This window comes from Salvia splendens, chromosome 1 (assembly GCF_004379255.2).
Source record: "Salvia splendens isolate huo1 chromosome 1, SspV2, whole genome shotgun sequence".
NCBI lineage: Eukaryota > Viridiplantae > Streptophyta > Magnoliopsida > Lamiales > Lamiaceae > Salvia > Salvia splendens.
Genome location: NC_056032.1, coordinates 35,762,210 through 35,781,350, shown reverse-complemented (window position 1 = coordinate 35,781,350; position 19,141 = coordinate 35,762,210). Strand labels below are relative to the sequence as shown.

Here is a 19,141-nt window from a genome sequence, read left to right as displayed (position 1 = left end):
CAGTAACATTTGATGTTATGGCAGAATGATAAGCAAACGAGCAAAACATCAATATTCAGCGGACATTACAACTCCATAGAATTAATATTTTGATACTATTTGATAATCGTAGGTTAACAAAAAGATGTAATCCAATAACATTGAAGCACAACTCCATGGATAGTGAATGGAGAGGGCTCAAGCAGATTAGATTGGCTTGTTGTCCGCACAAATAAAATCTCAAGAATCACAGCAAGAAAGATTCCGAGAAGATCTATGTGCGATTGGGTTTTAAAAATGCTAACGACAAGAATCAAGCAAAGACCAAATCAATTATAGGTAGAAGGTTAGATGAGAAAACAGTCATTCATATCTTCGAAGGAGAGAAGGCAAAACAGCAAATTATGATATGAACTCAATAGTATTACAGATGTGGTAAGCTAAATAAGATGGTATATTATCCTCACAATAAACTCAAACTCAAAACATTTGAATCGTTATATCAAAACAGTGAGTTACCAGCCACTACAAAAAGAAAGGGACAGATTTAAGACCTAGGCTTTTCTTTCTTCTCCTTGAAGAGGGCAAGGAGTGAAACTCCAGATACCTTGACCACCTTAAATCTAACACCAGGAATATCTCCCACGGCATGTCCCTTACGCCCAAATCCAGCAATCAACACTTCATCCTACAATATAACAGTAAGGTTGAAATGTTAATTCAACACACAATGATAGTGAGGACAATTGAAAGGGCAGCAAAACATGCAAGGGAGCTTACATTTTCTTCAATGTAGTTTAAGCAACCATCATTGGGAACGAAAGCAGCAATCTTCTTGCCATTCTTGATAAGTTGCACTCTAGCACACTTACGAATAGCAGAATTCGGCTGCTTAGCTTCAATACCTCTATATTCGTAAAATCACCAGTCAATTGCAAATCAATTAGAACTACTATATGATTACAACTAGACAAAGGTATGGGCGAATCTAACATTTTGTCAAGAACAATGCCCTTGGCATGGGAAGACCCGGAAAATGGTTTTTTCCATTCATTCCCAAGATGAGATTTTTGTAAGATTTGTCAGCCCATCTTTGAGTCCTACGGTGAGACTTGAGCTTACGCCCAGCTCCCATACCACGCGTTTTCCTGCAATAAGATAAAATAATGCCGTTAACAAACTGACACAATAAAATGAGATGTTTAAAAAGTTCAAAGCTTTCTAATCTCATCAATGTAACGTAACTCAAATTTCTAATCGGACAAATCAGAAGACAGACATTAAGCATTTATTTATGGAAGAATCGCAAGTCGATAACCAGAGAGGACAACAGGTCATGAAAAAAAATCAAGGAATTAAGGAGTATAACACTACATTATTCAAGTAGGCTAAATCTCGTCTAACACATGTGAAGGCTAATCGGAAATTAAAGACTCTAATCTCAACAAACAGCCGGACAGTAAATCCACGGATAGATCGATTCACTGGAAGATCAAAAACCATAAACCCTAAACGACAGTAAACGAATGGTAAAATGTTTTATAAACGAAACAAGTGCTGAGAGCAGATACCCCATGATTGCAGAATAGAGACTATGAAGGTCGGGAGGCGAAGAGCGACAGCGGCCGGAGCGCAAAACCCTAGTCTGTTAATCTCAAAAAATTGTGCTAGGTTACTTAATTTATAGGTTCAAATTCGGGCCAGCTTGAATTAATGTGTCGCAGTACTATATCCTTCAAAAAAATAGTGCTAGTAAGAGCATCCGTAATGGGCGGACGATGGCATGCCCGATGGCGCGCATCGTCCGCGCCATCCATCGTCCGCACCCATTGCGGGTGCGCGCCATAGGGCGCGGACGATAGTCGCGCCCTATACTTCGGTCGCGGAGGATAGCGCGGACGATGGTCATCGTCCGCGCCATCGTCCGCCACATTGTGGAGGTCGCAGACCGCGGACGATGGCACGCGATTTCGTTTTTTTATAAATACCGTTCATTTGTAACATTTCACGCGATTTCATTTTCGAAACTTACATTTACATAATTACTACGAAATGGATTCAAGCCCCAATAGTCCTACGTTTAGCGCAGGGGCGCATTGGCCGGGTACAGAACCCGGCGATTATCGTTCGTTCGACACCAACATCTATTACGATCCCGATTTCAGTACGAAATCGTATGGGTTGTCTGACATGGAGCCGTCTCCGCACCGTCCAACCGCAGCGGCCGATCCCGACCCCGCCGCGACCGCTTCCGCCCCAGCCAGAAAGAAGCGGAACCGGCAGCGGGCGCAGAAGTTGCCGCCTCCCGGTGATTGCGATGAGTACGCCCCCGGCCGTACGAACTACAACGACGACGAAACTCTCACTTTGGCCCGGTGTTGGGTAGATATATCGGAAGATCCGATATTCGCGAACAACCGGCGACAGATCGCGTACTGGGAACGCATCGCGGATCTGTACAATTCGGTCAAGCCGCCGACCGCGTACAAGCCCAAGCGTGAGCAACTCCGCAAGCACTGGGATCAAGTCAAGAAGCAAGTGAACTTGTACGCGGCGGAGTTCGAGAAGTTCACGCGGTCACAGGTGAGCGGCGAGAGCGCGAGCGACGTGCGCACTAAAGCGATGTTGTCGTACCGGTCGATGTTCGGCGATTTCAAGCACGAGGCCATCTGGGCGCTCTTGAGGGAGAAGCAGAAGTTCCAAGGTGGAATTCTGCACACTAGTGCGCCGAAGAGGACGAAGGTCACCGAAGTTGGTGACTACACGAGCAGCGGCAGCGGAAGTCACCCGGTTGACCTCAACCGGACGTACGTGGATGAAGGGAGTTCCGGCACACCGGTGTCCTTCCGGCGTCCTCCCGGCGTCAAGGTTGCGAAGGCCAAGGGGAAGGCGACCGCGACCTCATCGTCGACCGCTGCAACCCAAGCTCCGGTCCCGGTAGAGCTCCCGGCCCAGACGGCCACCGCGTTTGAGTCGTTAGCAACAGCGTCGATGGCAAGGACGATGTTGCAGACGCACAGGGCCCTCAAGAAGTGTACCGACCCCGACGAAGCCGAATATCTCCGGGCGTTACTCGATGAGCTGCGTTGGAAGTTGGGAATTGGTCCGACTTAGTTTTTTTTTTTAATTAGTTCAATGATGTAACTTTTTTTTTATTAAAACTTCGCCGTTTGTTATTTAGACCGTTTTTTATTTACTCATTACTTGTTATTTGAAAACAGTTAAATTAATTAAACAAAACAATAAAATGATGATGTGGCGCGCCATAGGGCGCACCTTAGGGCGCCCCACTGCAGGTGGGGAGGTAGGAGGATAAAACTGCTGACGTGGCGCGCCTTAGGGCGCCCCATTGCTAATGCTCTAAAGGCTTTACTTAGAAGTAGAACTATACGAGAAATTAAAAATAGTCTTATTTGTGGACGAAATAACTTTTAACGCGTATTAGTAACATAGCAGAGATAAAAAGAAATGGTGGGTAAAGTGCACGAGGGAAGGAGAAAATTAGTGAAAATATTTCATAAACAAAAATAACACTAACTTTTGTGGACATACTAAAATAAAAAATTAGACAATTTTTTGAAAACAGATGTAGTGTTTTTTATGATAATCTATAGCAAAAAATAATACAAAATATTTTTGCATAATTAAACTTTAAAAAAAAAGGAGAAAATTGTATCTTATGGTTTAAAGTCACTAAGAAAACAAATTTTGAGTTCCATGGATTATTTGCAAAGAAAATTGAAATAATAGTACTTAATAAATTATGATTCACGAAAAAGTTGTAGTGGTGAAGAAAATATAATATTTATTGAATTCATTAAAATTGGAAACTAAGTTAATAAATTGAAATTTAGTTAACACTCCTAAATAAAAGTAAGTCTAACACAATAGTAGTTAACGAAATTCATAGTAGTATATTTCAAACAAATATACTGAATTTAAGAAATTGCTAATTTAAATCAACAGCCAATAAATGAACCGACGTGTAAAGCAGCACAACATCTTGACACGTTTTACAAAAAATTTTATAATAATATAATCATATTAATTGTTTAGTAGTATTAATGTATTTAATCATATCATCTTCTTTCTTAAACTACCTCGATATTAACCACTGTTCTTCATCCCATTCTCTCCAATTTTTGATATCTTGATTCAGTTGATTGTTCAACCCCTTCTCACCATAAAATTTCTGATGATTTAGTCTTAAACGACTCCAGTTTGGCAGGGCTGAAGACACATTTCAAAAGTTTTGAAAATTTTAACAATAGCAAAAAACTTGAAAAGAAAAATTGGGTAAGGGCTTAAGCCCTACCCTCCATGAACGTGTGTCCGCCCCTGGTGCTAGATAATTTTATTTAGATTGGACTACAATACATACCTAATCTTTCTCTTTCGCACGTAAATGATATCTGATCTTTATTTTATATCGTTTTTGGTATTCCATAAATCACATTTTTGGTACCTAGTGTGATTTTCATCCCAAAATGTCCTCTAAACAAATACATTTTTCCATTTGGGAATACACAAAACTAGTACCAAAAGTGATATTATAGTATCTTCTCTCATTCTCCTCACTTTTTATACTATTATCATTAATCAATATTAATATTATTATTTTCATGTTATACATTAAAAATTATAATTATATTTAATTATTATAATAATATTATTGTTATAATACTAAAAACTAGTAGTAATTAATAAATAATTATAGTATAATTATTTAAATTATGAATCATATAATATAATAATAATAGTTATTATTATTTTATATTAAATTAATAACTAATCAATATAGCCTTAACAAAAATTTAAAATTGTGAATTGCATTCATAATGATATAAAGAGTTGAATATTTTTAGTTAAGTGTTTCAATCCTAAAATGAGTAAAAATTATTTAATAAAAAATATTCAATTGATTTAATTACTTTAAATAATGAATTTAATTAAGTGTTTTGTTCTTGATTTTTATTATGAATGCAATTAGATGTATGTAAAAAGAAAAAAGAAAGAAAGGAAACTAAAGAAGAAAAAAATAAATAAGAAAGGAAGGAAAAAAATCACATGTTTGGTACTCCCTATTTAATTGAAATTTTCAAAAATATCCTTCGTAACAAAAAAATCACATGTTCAATACCTAAGGTTATTTTTGTCACTGGATACCAAAAACGATACTCCCTCCGTCCACCATTAGGAATCTCATTTCTTGGCGGCACGGGTTTTAAGAAATGTTAAGAAGAGTGAGTGGAAATAAGTTAGTAGAATAGGGGTCTCACTTGTATATATTTGTTTTTAATGAAATGTGAGTGGAATGAGTTAGTGGAAGATGAGACCCTATTACCATTTATGGAAAAAGTGAACCGGGACTCCTATTCGCGGACGGACTAAAATAGCAAAACGGGACTCCTATTCGCGGATGAAGGGAGTATAAAATAAAGTTCAAGTACCATTTATGTGCGAAAGTGAAAGATCAGGTATCATTTATGTAGTTCACTCTTTTATTTATAAGTTCAAAGTTCAATGCATGATAGAAATCAACATTACTGATTTCAATAATTCTTGTAAAATAAAGGATTTTGGTTGGGAATGAAATATCATCAAATTTAGGTAAAATTAGGTATTTTTCATAACCTTTCAACTTATGTTTAAAATCATTAAACTATATGGATTGTGCAAATTCCTTATATGTTTAAAGAGTGAACTGCATAAAATAACCCTGACCTTTTCAAAAGTTTCACTCCAGACCTCTGACTAAAAAAAATATCGCCACATGCCTCTGACCTAAACCATAATCACAAATGAGGTTTTTTCGGACCAAAATGCCCTTCAGCCCTAAAAGGGCTTTATTGTCATATCACCATGGGTCTGCATTGGCGGGTAGACAATGATTTCATGCCAATCATTGAGGACATTACCCATGAATTGTTCATGGCCGCCGCTGACACCGACACCCAATTGCAAGAGTCAGCTCCAGCTTCAGCTCCAGATCCGGTTCCAGACCCAGCTCCAGCTCAAGCTCCAGATGAGGCTTGTGCAGAACCCATACCCGCGGCAGGAGATGTACCCGATGTGTATTGTCCGTTGTTCGATTATGTTCCTGATGGATGTCATCTTCATAACGAGGGAATTAATGACGATGATGATGCTGATGAGGTTGACCATTTTATCTCTTTGGCCAACATGTGTCGTGATGAACAAATGTTTACTTCATACTACGAGTCGTTATGTCAGCAACAACAAGGAAGTGCAGAGCCACACACCGAAGCACACGGCTCTGCCCAGCAGTCTGGTGAAGGTAGCGGAGGGTCCAGGAAAAAGCGAAAGTTCTCCCCTGTTGTTGAGAAAGGGAACTTGTCATATACAAACCCCCTATACGAGCCAGATGCAGTTGATGAGCTACAAGATATCCAAGATCTAGACGACTTGGAAGGCTTGCGTAAAAAGGTATCAAGTACACCCCCTTCAAGCTGACAAATGAGGTTCCAAATTGGAAGCCCGGTGATTTCTTTAAGGATAGAGATTATTTCTATCAGGTCATTCGCCATTACGCGATAATGACCAGACGACCTGTACACGTAGCGAAGAATGATGGCAAAAGGCTTCGTGCCATTTGTAAGGGAAAGCCATGTGAGTGGTATGTTTATGCAAGGAAGATCGAAGCCCACAACAATACTGATTTTGTGGTAGTGAATATGCAGAGAGACCATGCTCACACATGCTCTCAAGTGTTGGATCAGAGATGGCTGACGTCCAAGTGGCTAGCCGAGCGATACATAGAGAAAATCAAGGCAAATCCCCACATCCCGTTGGCGGCTATACGGCAGTGTGTTGATGAGGAATTCGGACTCAAAGTTGGCAGGATGAAGGCGTACCGCGCAAGAGATAGTGCACTGGAAGGTATTTTTGGCAAGGCAGGACTACAATATCGGAGACTATTGACTACAAAGCAGAATTGGAACGGACACACGCTCACTCTAGTGTGCATATACACTACGAGAACTTCAGGGATCCTGAAGTTGTGGGCCCGCGATTCTTGAGATTTTATTGTTGTCTTGGACCGCTGAAAAAAGGTTGGATGCGTTTTTGTCGTCCAATTATATTCTTGGATGCCTGTTTCTTGCGAGGCATGTACAGAGGGCAACTTATGACGGCTATGGGAATTGATCCAAATAACGGTTGGTGGCCTATTGCGTGGGCTGTGACGGAGGCTGAGAGCTACGAACAGTGGAAATGGTTCCTCACCTATCTGGCAGATGACCTCCAAATACACGAGAATGCCCCAAGATTTGTATTCATGTCTGACCAGCAGAAGGTACGACTAATGTGATTTCATTAAAACGTGTATACTTCAAATGTGATTTCAAAGTAATAGTATTATAGTTGTGATTTGGCCTATGCAGTAGTAGTTTGAGTGTGATAAAGCGATTTTCTAGGGCTTGTACTAATTTGTGGGAAGCCACATTTGATAGGGTCTTGCAAAAGCAATCCTCGAGGATTTCCCACAGAGTGAGCATCGCTTCTGTGTACAGCACATATACAACAACTTCAAGAAGAGATTCATTGGGGAGAATTTTAAGGAGATGCTGTGGGAGCTTGCGTCGAGTACAACCCCCGAAGAGTATGTGGAGCGAAGAACAGATGAATGAAGTGATGGACATGGGATTTGGAGAGTTGAGGCATTTTTGGTATCGCTGAGGTCCCAGGGAAAATGGCATATGACCTGGTCAAATGTTTTGGGGAGGTAGACTGCACTATCCAGCAGGAAAACCAACGGCTTGCAATTTACCCGGAAGATGTCCACTTGACTTTATAAACAGTTTTTTTTTCAATTCCCTTTTACAAATCTGCATTATGTATGAAATTTCAAATCATGAAGCATGACTTATAACTACTTAAAACTTAAACATCAATTTCAGGCTTTTTATGTGGATCGGGTTTTCCACAAAAAACATCTGGTGTCACGCGTTTTCCCTACAGTTTTTGGCTGGACAAGCGAAAAACTAAGGCAAAGAGAGAGAATGGAGCTTGAATCTGCCGATACAATAGGGAGGGGAAGTTTAGTAGACAGAGGTGACCCTGACAAGCTGCCGCATCCATCAACCATACTTGTTTTTGAAGAGGAAGAAACGGAGGAAAAGGACCAGTAGGAAATTGCATTCGAGGGATTTGCAGCCGCAAGTGAAGATGCTGTGAGGGGGCTGCAGAATTTATTGATAAGTATGAATGATTTAACTAATGTAATTCAGAACTTTGAAGCAATGAAGATTGCTGGATCAACTGCGTGCAATATGATTGGGGTAATTCCCGAGCTGGAGGTGGATGAGGAGGAAACAATGACATCATTGAAGACAGCTTTGGCGAAGGACCAGTTGAATGCACCAGAGCTTGTAGAGGTTGTGCAGAGCATGTTCAAGGTTACGGCACAACTTACACAGCTTGCAGAGGAAGGGCCACCGTTTGACATCCATCCTTCGTTTGTACCAAAGAATGTAAGTTGAAGACTAACTCGAAACCAATGTAATTTTTGCTGGTGAACCAAGTTGCATGTACTAAATATTTGAACACTATTGTGGACAAGACTTTTGTAATTTGTAATGATGCAGTGACAATGTGGAACCCAGGGCCATACTCATTTGGCACGATGTGTAACCTTTTATTTCCATGACCAATTATGTGTTTAATATGACCCAAATGCATATTCTCCATTCGTATGACCTAGGGCCTGCTTATTATTACCCAAATTAAACGTATGTATTATGACTCTATAATCCGTTTATTATGACCCAAAATTCGCCATTTAATTTTTTGGTCATTGTAAGTGAATGCGTTGTACATATAACCAAGTTCCAGCTTGTTATGACCTAATTTAACCATATGTTTTCTTGACTTAAAAATTATATTAGTATGACCGAAAACACATATTTAATGTTTGTTGTACTTGTTAATGTATTCTCCGATCGTACTAATATTTGGAACCTATTTCAAAACTTTTATTATATATATAGCATATAATTACTCTTTTAGTTTGATTTTTGATACCATTATCCAAAGTATTTTGTTCGGCAAACAAACTGAATTGCAGGGTGATCTCGCAAGAAGAATCGGTGTGCAACAAGGAAAAAGGACTAACATAAATGAATTACATAATTGTGTTGTTACACCACAGGCTGGAGTAAACAAGGTAATTGTTGTGTAATAATTTTTTACGTTTATTGATATAGATCGCAATAAATAGGGTTCAAGTCATGATATTATCATACTATATGTAGCAATTATTTTTGTATATCTATGACATACGTAAACATTCATTAATACTACCATTTATTTTAGTTTGTTTCGGAGATTAGTAGCTTCACAGCTATAGGAAGGATCCAAAGCTCGGACACTAAAAAACTGTTATAAGTGTTTGTTCTGGAGCAGCTCTTTTGTGTGCATCAAAGGTAAATGTTAATGTTAAAATGTCATTCGAAAACTATATGTACTGCCATGTTTGTTGAGATGATATATAACACTTAACATATATGATTGTTCCAGAGTGGGTACCAGGTCAACAACCCAATAATTGGTACATCATTTAACAGTGGTAGCGATGCATCACATCAGACGGGTTTAGAAAAGGTACTTCCAGTTTGAAATATATTCTTGTATGCATCCATTATGAACAAAAGAAAAGCAGAACAACGTCAGCCAAATATTATTAAACTTATTAAATGTGCATTGCATAATAAATAGGAAGGATGTATCAATGTGGAAAAGATTGTAAAATCAGCCATGGCCGACTACATGGAAGACGGTGGAGATGATGCTGCTGATGAATTTTATTCGGAAGCTTCGGGAACGAAATCAATACCAATTTTGGATAATAAGCTTATAAGCAAGGATGAAACTAATGTATGTGTCTATCCTTAATTACATTATCAAAGACATACTACAATTTTGTATGACGTCTTATGTACCTTTCTGGTAATAAATATGTAGGATAATGAACTCGATGTGGAAGCCATTGTACAGTCTGCAGTGGAAGCGTACATGGAATGTAATGATGTTGATGAGGATTTTGTCACACCTTTCACTAAAAAGTCAGAACCAAAACTGGGCAAAGAATTGGTCGTCTATACAAACGAACAAGTAAGATTTGTTGTAATTATCTATTTAGTTGTACGTAGTAGGGCGTGTACTACCTAAACTGAACATATATTATATTTTTACATCACATACAACTGATCTATACCTTCTAATTGTAGCTACATGACAACCAGCAAAAATTGAAGATGAACATTCGCCCTTAAGGCAGACTTGAGATGTTCTAATGCATTGCGTTCACCATTTCTTGAGAGAGCAGTTACAGTGTCATGCAAGCTTACTCCAGATGAACAAGTTATGTATTACTGGTTGATGACCACTTACCACGGAAATGAGTAAGTGATATGATATCAGCGTACAATTTTTATCTTTGACCTAATAACAAATTAATAATTGTTTGAATGCCAGAGAACATATTATATACAATGACCGAGTTGTTGAAGTCATGCTTTTTGAATTCTGTTCGTTACTGCCGTATCATGAGGTTTCTAGTGGAATAATTAGCGCCTTCTGCTTTGTACTTAACCATATGGAAGCTTTGAAATCGGCCACTTCTCCAAAAAGGCTATTTTTCACAACCTACCCTGCAGTGAGTTAACCTAAACCGTGACTTTTTAACATGAATTTGTGAACTAACTCTTCTGATTAAACCTATGTAGATTTACACGGTTGTGGAGATTAATGGAAAAGTTGATGATGAGGACAAACTAGATGAATTTTCCTCAAACATTGACAAAGAAGTCAGCGAAATACCACACTTCAAATGGGGGGACATAGATATGGTATATTGCTGTTGCATCCATGATAGAATTGTAATTTAATTTGAAAAAGGCCTCCACCCATATTTCAAAACTTTCTAACAAACTATGAAAATATAGGTTTTCTTTGCATTCTGTGTTTCAAAAAGGTATTACACTGTGTGCTTCTGTTTCAAACGAAAAGCAGTGGTGATTATAGATGCTTGTAAAGATGGAGAAGACCATGACTTGCGATTCACCTACCGCTATTTTCCAAAGGCATTGGTATGGATAAAACATTACTCGTCACAGTAATACTTAATTGTTGTATATACTAACACATTGCATGTTTTTTACAGAGGACGTTCTTTTGTAAGTATTTAGCAATGATTGGTTGTCACAATCAATGCAAATCAGTGATTAACGTACCTATTCAGAGGTTGAAAATGAGTTGGAGATCCACAGACAGCGGGGTTTATTTTCTTAGGCACCTAGAAGTCTACATGGGTGAAAGAGAGGGTCAATGGAATTGTGGACTATCGACTAAAAACAAAGGTGTGCTTCAGTATTTATGAGCAAAATATAACCGTGTGTTGATGTTGGCAGGAAATAATCACAGCGCGTTACTGAATAAAGAGGCGGCATCTAAACATTATGCAAAGGAGAACAAGAAAAACAAGATCAACGTAGAAAACATGATAGCAAACTATGGATCTCGCCAAATGGTTATGTCGTAACTTACATTAGTGGGTCATTTTGTTCATTTCATCAAAGATAGTATTTCTCTTGTTTTTGAATCATTTTTTATTCAGCATGTGGATGTCAATGGTACAACACACTGTTTCATCTATAAGCCGAAAAAAAATTCCCTTAAAATGACCTTTAAATGCTTTACAATTATTTCTTGTAATGTATACTGAATGTGTGTTATATAATTGTTAGATAAATCTGTGTCATAATATACCGACACATGAGGCATGGCGTAAAACTACAAAAAACCAAAGTGACCCTATTGTATCTTGTAATATATATTGGATGTGAGTTATAGAATTGTTAGGTAAATCTGTGTCATAATATACAGTCACATGAGGCATGGCATAAAACTACAAAAACCAAAATGACTCATTCTATGAGATATATATGTTTGGATGCAAAAAAATCCGTTCCGTAGTACGAACGAATAATATTCTCGTGTGTTGATCATATTTAAAAACAAATACACGAGTCTATGCAAGTTTGTAACATACAAAAAAGCTATAACGATTGAATCCTGCAAAAAAATTCTTAAGAACATTAATTATACTTTTGGGTCATAATAAACGATTTTATATGTCATATCGTAATGTGGGTATATTGTGTCATATTTAGGCAACATTAGAGTCATCAAATAAAACTAGTGTTTTATACTCCAAAAACTTAATTTAATCACTTGGGTCATAGATGGATATATGGGTCATGACAAGGTAATGTTAAACTGAGTCATAATAAACCAAAGTTCTATACCTGACATACAACTATTGACAAACAAAATGCAAACTCAGTAATTTCTAAAAACGTAACATTGCAAATAAAATGGTCTCCAAAAGAAATTTATACCGACGTATTACGTAAAAAAACGTAATACATTGTATCAAACATCAGAATTTCTTCTGGACCGCAGCTTTTCTCTCTTTAAATTTGTCGCAATTCCTTGAATCGTGGTGACCCCACTCCTGACATTTCTTACATTGACGCAAAGGCTTGCTCTTAAGCTTCAAAGCCTTCTCCACTCTTGAGGGGAGTCTACTACCACTACCCTTCGTGCTAACGACTTCAGGAGGTTGTACATCTACTTCCTGAGGTGCCTTAGTCCCATAATATTCCTCCATTATTTTCTTCTTCTGGGCTGTAGACGTTACTACGCCGTCGATAAAAATCTGTTATCTTGCTTCACAAACTATAGATGTTAGCTCATGAATTTGATCAATATCTACAGATACAGCCTGGTATAGACCCAACATCTCTCCCAACAAAATTTCTTGTGCCTTCTTCTTCTCATCAACATAAACATGTGTTGCTACATCTTGGCATTGAACGACATGAACTGCCTTAAGTAGAGGAGATTTCAACCATCGACCTCCAATCAGATTCTCAGGAATCAAGCGCATCTTTTTGTTCTTCAACACAAGGAAGATGTGGCAGCATACAAGACCAGTCATAGAAAACATCTTACAACCACATTGACACATAAAATCCTCCACAAAGAATGTGACAGTCCATGTGTTTGAAAAATGATCTAAAACCTTGTAAACCTCTGGACTTGAATCATTTGATATAGATACAAGGCTGCAGTGGTTATAAGCCTCTAGTATCTATTCTTGAATTTCCTTGAATGCACCATCTGTGAATATTGTAGATGCATGCTTCTCAAGAGACCACTCTGTTTTCATCTTTGCGGTAGTATTATAATCCTTATAATCCAGCTTTGCGGAGTAGTTTCGTTGGGCATTAACAGCATTGTTGAAATTCATTAAAAAAACAACAAGGTTAGCCCTAGACTGAGTATACCTCTTGAAATAACTGTTCTGAGATTCCGAAACAGAAGTCGTCTTTATCAAAGAATTGTTAAGGAACTCCCTAAAGTATGCAGGAACCCAAAACTTTCTTGATTCGAACATAGAACCGAACCATTCAGCGCCTTCAAGATCATATGTCTCCATCACAGTCTTCCACTTGTCTTCAAACTCTGTGGGTTCAATCAACTTAGACCAAACACATGAATTCAAATCCTTTTTAAAATCAGGATTACCTAGAAGTGACTTAGGAACCTTTTCAGCCACTTTTGCCATGATGTGCCACATACACCATCTGTGACGTGTATTCACAAGAACTTTTTCAACAGCAACTTTCATGCCCAAGTCTTGATCAGTAATTATCAACTTGGGAGCTATGCCCATGCACTTTACAAACTGCTTGAATAGCCAAGAGAAAGAGTCTGCGCTCTCACTACAAAGCAAACCAGCTCCAAATGACACTGCGCGCCATAGTTGTCCTTCCCAGTGAACGGAGCATAAATCATTGAGTACCTTCAAAGAAACATAAAACATGTTTACAACATTTACAAGTGAATATTATATAGCAACTAATAGGTCATAATAAACTCGAATCATAGCATAAAAGAAAAATGCATCAATTTTAAGTAGACAACATTTACCTATTAGTTATCCAAGCCCCTTGGCCTAGCGGTAAAGGGTGCTGGATACTGCGTCTATCTTGGAGGTCTCGAGTTCGAACCCTGGGTGGCGTAATTTGTCTTTCCTCCTTGTTATAGGAGTTGATTTGATTTGTAATTTCCTCCTTCATATATATGATATAAATATAAAAAAAAAAAAACATTTACCTATTAGTTGAGTACGTAGTGTCAAACGAGACAATGTCACCAAATTGCATAAAATTCATCTTAGCAATAGGATCACACCAGAATAAATGCATCAGTCGACTACGAGAATCAACTTCATACTCGTACATGAAGGCGTCACAATTTTCCTTCTTCTTCATCTCGTCTATTATCATTTGGGCGTCATATCTTTCAGCGTATCTTATGATGTCCCGTGTGTAGTTACGGATGTCCAACACAGTACACCCAACAGACTCATATCCGCCCATCAATTCAGTCAATAGCTTGAAAGTGAGAGATGGACCAATATTAGCACCAGCACAATACGAAATAAATTTTTGGTGAACTGGTTCAATTTGACGATTTAATCTCATGAACTTCTGGTGTTGTATATCAACCATGGGGTGGTTGTGTTCTTCGTTCAAATGTTGAATGACGTAACCACGGTCAGAATCAAATTTGAATGCAACACAAGCATTACATCCACATTTTTTCGATTTACGTCGTCGTTTGGGCTGTTGATCACTAAATTTCTGTTCACCTTCTCTGTTACACACCATGTAAAACCATATGGTGATACTATCAACCTTCTTTGAACTGTTCTTCCTTGTATCAAATCCAACACTTCGACCATAGTTCTCGTAAAATTCAATTGCGTTGTCCAATATGGGGAAGCTACGACCAACAAATGGTTTAAGTTCTATAGGGGATTCTGGTGTACTTACATCTGTAATAAATCATAATCAGAAAACACCTAAACACTAACGATGAAGATTACAAACAAGCTTCCATCTACTGGATGTAGAATGATAATATGTCATAATAGGATGAAATCGCGGCATACAACTCATACAACTATCTTAAACTAAAATGTGTCATACTATACAGAAATCAAATCACAGAGGACAAATCGATCAAATAATATACTTACAAAAGATTCATATAAATGAATTCGATGACATAAACATATACAAATATGTTAATCGGAGCAGAACAAACAACTGAAAATAAAAAATATGACCATAACATGTATTGCCAACAACGTCATCTGAATATGATTGATTATCTACGTGCGAAGTAGAATGTGTGTCGGATTCCATTTTGGATTTTGGTATTTGCCAACGATGATGATATAGAATATAAAATTGCATAGACTAATCTGTAACTCGATTGGAGTTATGATCTTCCAACGAAGATGATATATATTTGAGAATGTAAAATAATAATCTGAAACAATTATAATGGAAGTTTGATGTTACAGTGGCTGAAGAAGATGAATATAGGTAGAAGATGCAGTTTAAGAAATTTATCTCCTAATTCACGCGTATACTTTGATATTGGAAAGAGAAATGACAAGATTATAGGAGATGCCATAATCAACGTGATAGAGCTAATTACTTAATTAACCTTAATGGATTTTTATTGAATAAAATAACAATATTTAATGAATTATTTGAGCCATCAGATGTTTTAAAATCAAGATGATCTCGCCATATCCTATGGCTGAAATTTGGTATGTATTTCTTTATATAAACCCATACTTTTTATATATATATATATATATATATATATAGGGTTGCTTTATATAAATATTTATATATATATAAATATTACATGCACACATTCACACGTTCACATGCACACTTAATTATCTATTTATTAAAAATATTCAACAGTATAAATTATAACTAATTAATTATGGATGAATTTCAGTTTATTAATCTCTATAATACCTAATTAATATATTCATAATGCAAATAACAATATAATACATCAAAATATCTTATAATTAATTATGGATGATTTCAGTTTATTAATCTCTATAATACCTAATTAACATATTCATAATGCAAATAACAATATAATACATCAAAATATAAAATGCAAATAACAATATAATACATCAAAATATAAAATGATGCATATTTTGGTCAAGAATGTTACACTATACACACTACACACACTTTACACATTTCGCACACTTCACACACTTCACACACTATACGCATTTCACACATTTCATGCACTACACACATTTCACACACTACACGCACTTCTCACATTTCACACACTACACGCATTTCACACACTACACGCACTTCATGCACTTCACACACTTTACACACTACACACACTTCACACATTTCACACACACTTCACACACTACACACATTTCACACACTACACACATTTCACCCACTTCAGACACTACACACATTTCAAACACATTTCACACACTTCATACATTTCACACATTTCACACACTACACGCACTTCACACACTGCATGCACTACACACACTACACGCACTACACGCACTTCACACACTTCACACACTACATGCACTTCACACACTGCACGCACTACACGCACTACACCCACTACACGCACTTCACACACTACACACATTTCACCAACTACACACAGTTCACACACTACACACATTTCACACACTACACGCACTTCACACACTTCACTAACTACACACATTTCACACACTATACACACAAAATACACACATTGCACACAAAATAAACACACTACATACACTATACACAAAATATACACATTGTCTACACATTACACACACTTACAAATTTTACACGAAATACACACACTTCACACAAACTAAAATTTCAAATTTAGTTCATTTTTTCGGTTTGATTTAGTTTAAACTTTTGAAAAATTTTAGTTTTTCGATTCGATTCGGTTCAAATTGAAAAAAAATCTAAAAGCTGAAAAAAATAAAAAAAAATAGGATGCTTGAAATGTGAGTAGTGTTTGAATTGTGTGTAGTGTGTGAAGTGTTTAGTGTGTGAAATGTAAAGTGTGTGCAGTGTGTGAAATGTGTAGTGTCTGCAGTGTGTTAAATGTGCGGTGTGTGCAGTGTGTTAAATGTGCGGTGTGTGAAATGTGTGCAGTGTGTGATGTGTGCAGTGTGTGATGTGTGCAGTGTGTGAAGTGTGTCTAGTGTGTGTACTGTGTGAAGTGCGTGTAGTGTGTGTAGTGTGTGTAGTATGTGAAGTGCGTGTAGTGTGTGAAATGTGTGTAGTGTGTGAACTGTGTGAAATGTGTGTAGTGTGTGAAATGTGTGAAATGTGTGTAGTGTGTGAACTGTGTAAACTGTGTGTAGTGTGTGAAATGTGTAAAATGTGTGTAGTGTGTGTAATGTGTCAAGTGTATATATAGTGAAATTTTGTGACTATTTGGATTTTGGTATTACAATTTTCTACTTTTGATATGAAATTCAAAATGTGGAATTGGAATATTTGGAATTGCAATTCAATTCCAAATCCAATTTTTTTATGATACCGAACAGCAGATTTGGAATTAGAGGCTCCAATTCCAATTCCAAGCCCTCAATTCCATGTACTGAATGCACTCTTAAATATATTTTTTTGGGTAGAATCAACCTATTAATTATTTTTATTTCATTCCATTCCATTTCTATATTAATTTGTAGTTATCAAACATAGGAATGAAATCAATCAAGGAATAACAATTCTATTCCTTTTGCATTCCGTGTGTTTACTAAGCACGAGAATGGAATGGAATTGTCATTCCATTCCCACCTTCATTCCATCCTCATCTCCACTCCATTCCCGTCTCATTCCATTCCATCATACCAAGAAGCCTTTAAGTAACATATGTTGTTCTTTTTGAAAATTTCCACTCTAAATGACATAGTATTTCTCAAAATAAAAACATCATTATCTCTACTTTTTTTCTTACTCTTACTTTTTCTTCTCTTCACTTAACTTACAAAACAAAACTACATGAAATTTTGTGCTGAAAAGGAAATGCTCCACTTAAGATGGGACGAAGGGAGTAATATTCAAACAACTGTTCACATGTAACAATAATGTCTTTATAATTTATACTCCCTCAGTCCCATAAAAATATATTTTTTGGGTTCGACACGAATTTTAATGCATAATTGATAAAGTAAGAGAGAGACATAAAGAAAAAGAAATTAAAATATTGTTAATCGAAAATGGGTACCACCTCTGTAGAGAAAAATGAGTTTTCAAAATTCAAAAAAGTACTGTACATATTTTTGTGGGACAGACTAAAAAAGAAATAGTGCAAATTTTTGTGAGATTGAGGGAATAGTAATTACTTCTTTTGTCCAAGATAACAAGTCATATTCCTTTTTTGGAATGCCCCACTTTAAGTGAGTTATTTCAATTTTTATCAAAAAACCACCTCTGTTACTTTATTTTCTCTCCACTTCTCTACTTTTTTTTTCTCTCATACTTTGCTCACTCTATTTTAACTCTTTAAATAGTATCAATTTCTTAAATCTTGTACCTAAAAGAAATACTTTATTTATCATGAGACAGAGGAGTCATATTTTTAGAGCAAAATCAGGTAATAAATGCGTGTTAAGACATGACATCACATGACATTTTTATCTAATTTGATTTAAATTTATGATACTTAAAATATGAATGAAGTATAAATTTTATTATCATTTATAGCAAAAATAAACTAAAATTTCTTATAGCAGACGGATAAAATGAAGAAAGGGGAGTAGTATACAAAATAGGAGAGAGGAGGATAGGGCAAGTTAAAAAATTACATTTATCCATTTTGTTGTGTTGTATTAAGAAATGTGTTAGGTAAAACATAAATACTCCCTCCACAACGAATCAATAGTAAATCCTTCAGCGAATCGAACAAACGAATTAATAATTCACATAAAGTTATGACTCATTTGATAAGAAAAATGAGATATGAGAAAATATTAAAACAATATAAGAAATGTCAAGATATCCACAGATAAGATTTTTTTCGTTGTTGTTTGATAGAAAAGTAATTATCTAAATTTGTATAGTATATTAAATAATCTGACTTAACTACAAATTAGTGAATTACATAAACATGATTAAAGTTATAATTTTAGTAAAATTGGAAAAAGCATTGCCTTATATTGAGCTTTAAGTTAAGCTTAACTATAATA

The 19,141-nt window shown here is 36.5% G+C and overlaps 1 protein-coding gene and 1 pseudogene across 1 annotated transcript; both read right to left on the bottom strand.

The window, feature by feature from the left end:
- Window positions 1-349: 349 nt before the first annotated feature.
- Window positions 350-1,120, bottom strand: LOC121748382 (annotated as a pseudogene).
- A 12,033-nt stretch (window positions 1,121-13,153) lies between these two features.
- Window positions 13,154-14,970, bottom strand: LOC121780923 (protein FAR1-RELATED SEQUENCE 5-like). Its single transcript, XM_042178616.1, has 4 exons — window positions 14,961-14,970; window positions 14,182-14,905; window positions 13,801-13,867; window positions 13,154-13,750 (listed from the first exon to the last, which is right to left on the bottom strand). Exons 1-4 carry the CDS (start codon window positions 14,968-14,970, stop codon window positions 13,154-13,156), a joined length of 1,398 nt encoding a protein of 465 aa, XP_042034550.1.
- Between the last annotated feature and the right edge of the window lie 4,171 nt (window positions 14,971-19,141).

Coding starts and splice junctions, on each gene's coding strand:
- LOC121780923 (XM_042178616.1), bottom strand. Junction 13,868..14,181: donor ACTACGTACTCAACTAATAG/GTAAATGTTTTT, acceptor GTTTCTTTGAAG/GTACTCAATGATTTATGCTC. Junction 13,751..13,800: donor CGCAGTGTCATTTGGAGCTG/GTTTGCTTTGTA, acceptor CTATTCAAGCAG/TTTGTAAAGTGCATGGGCAT.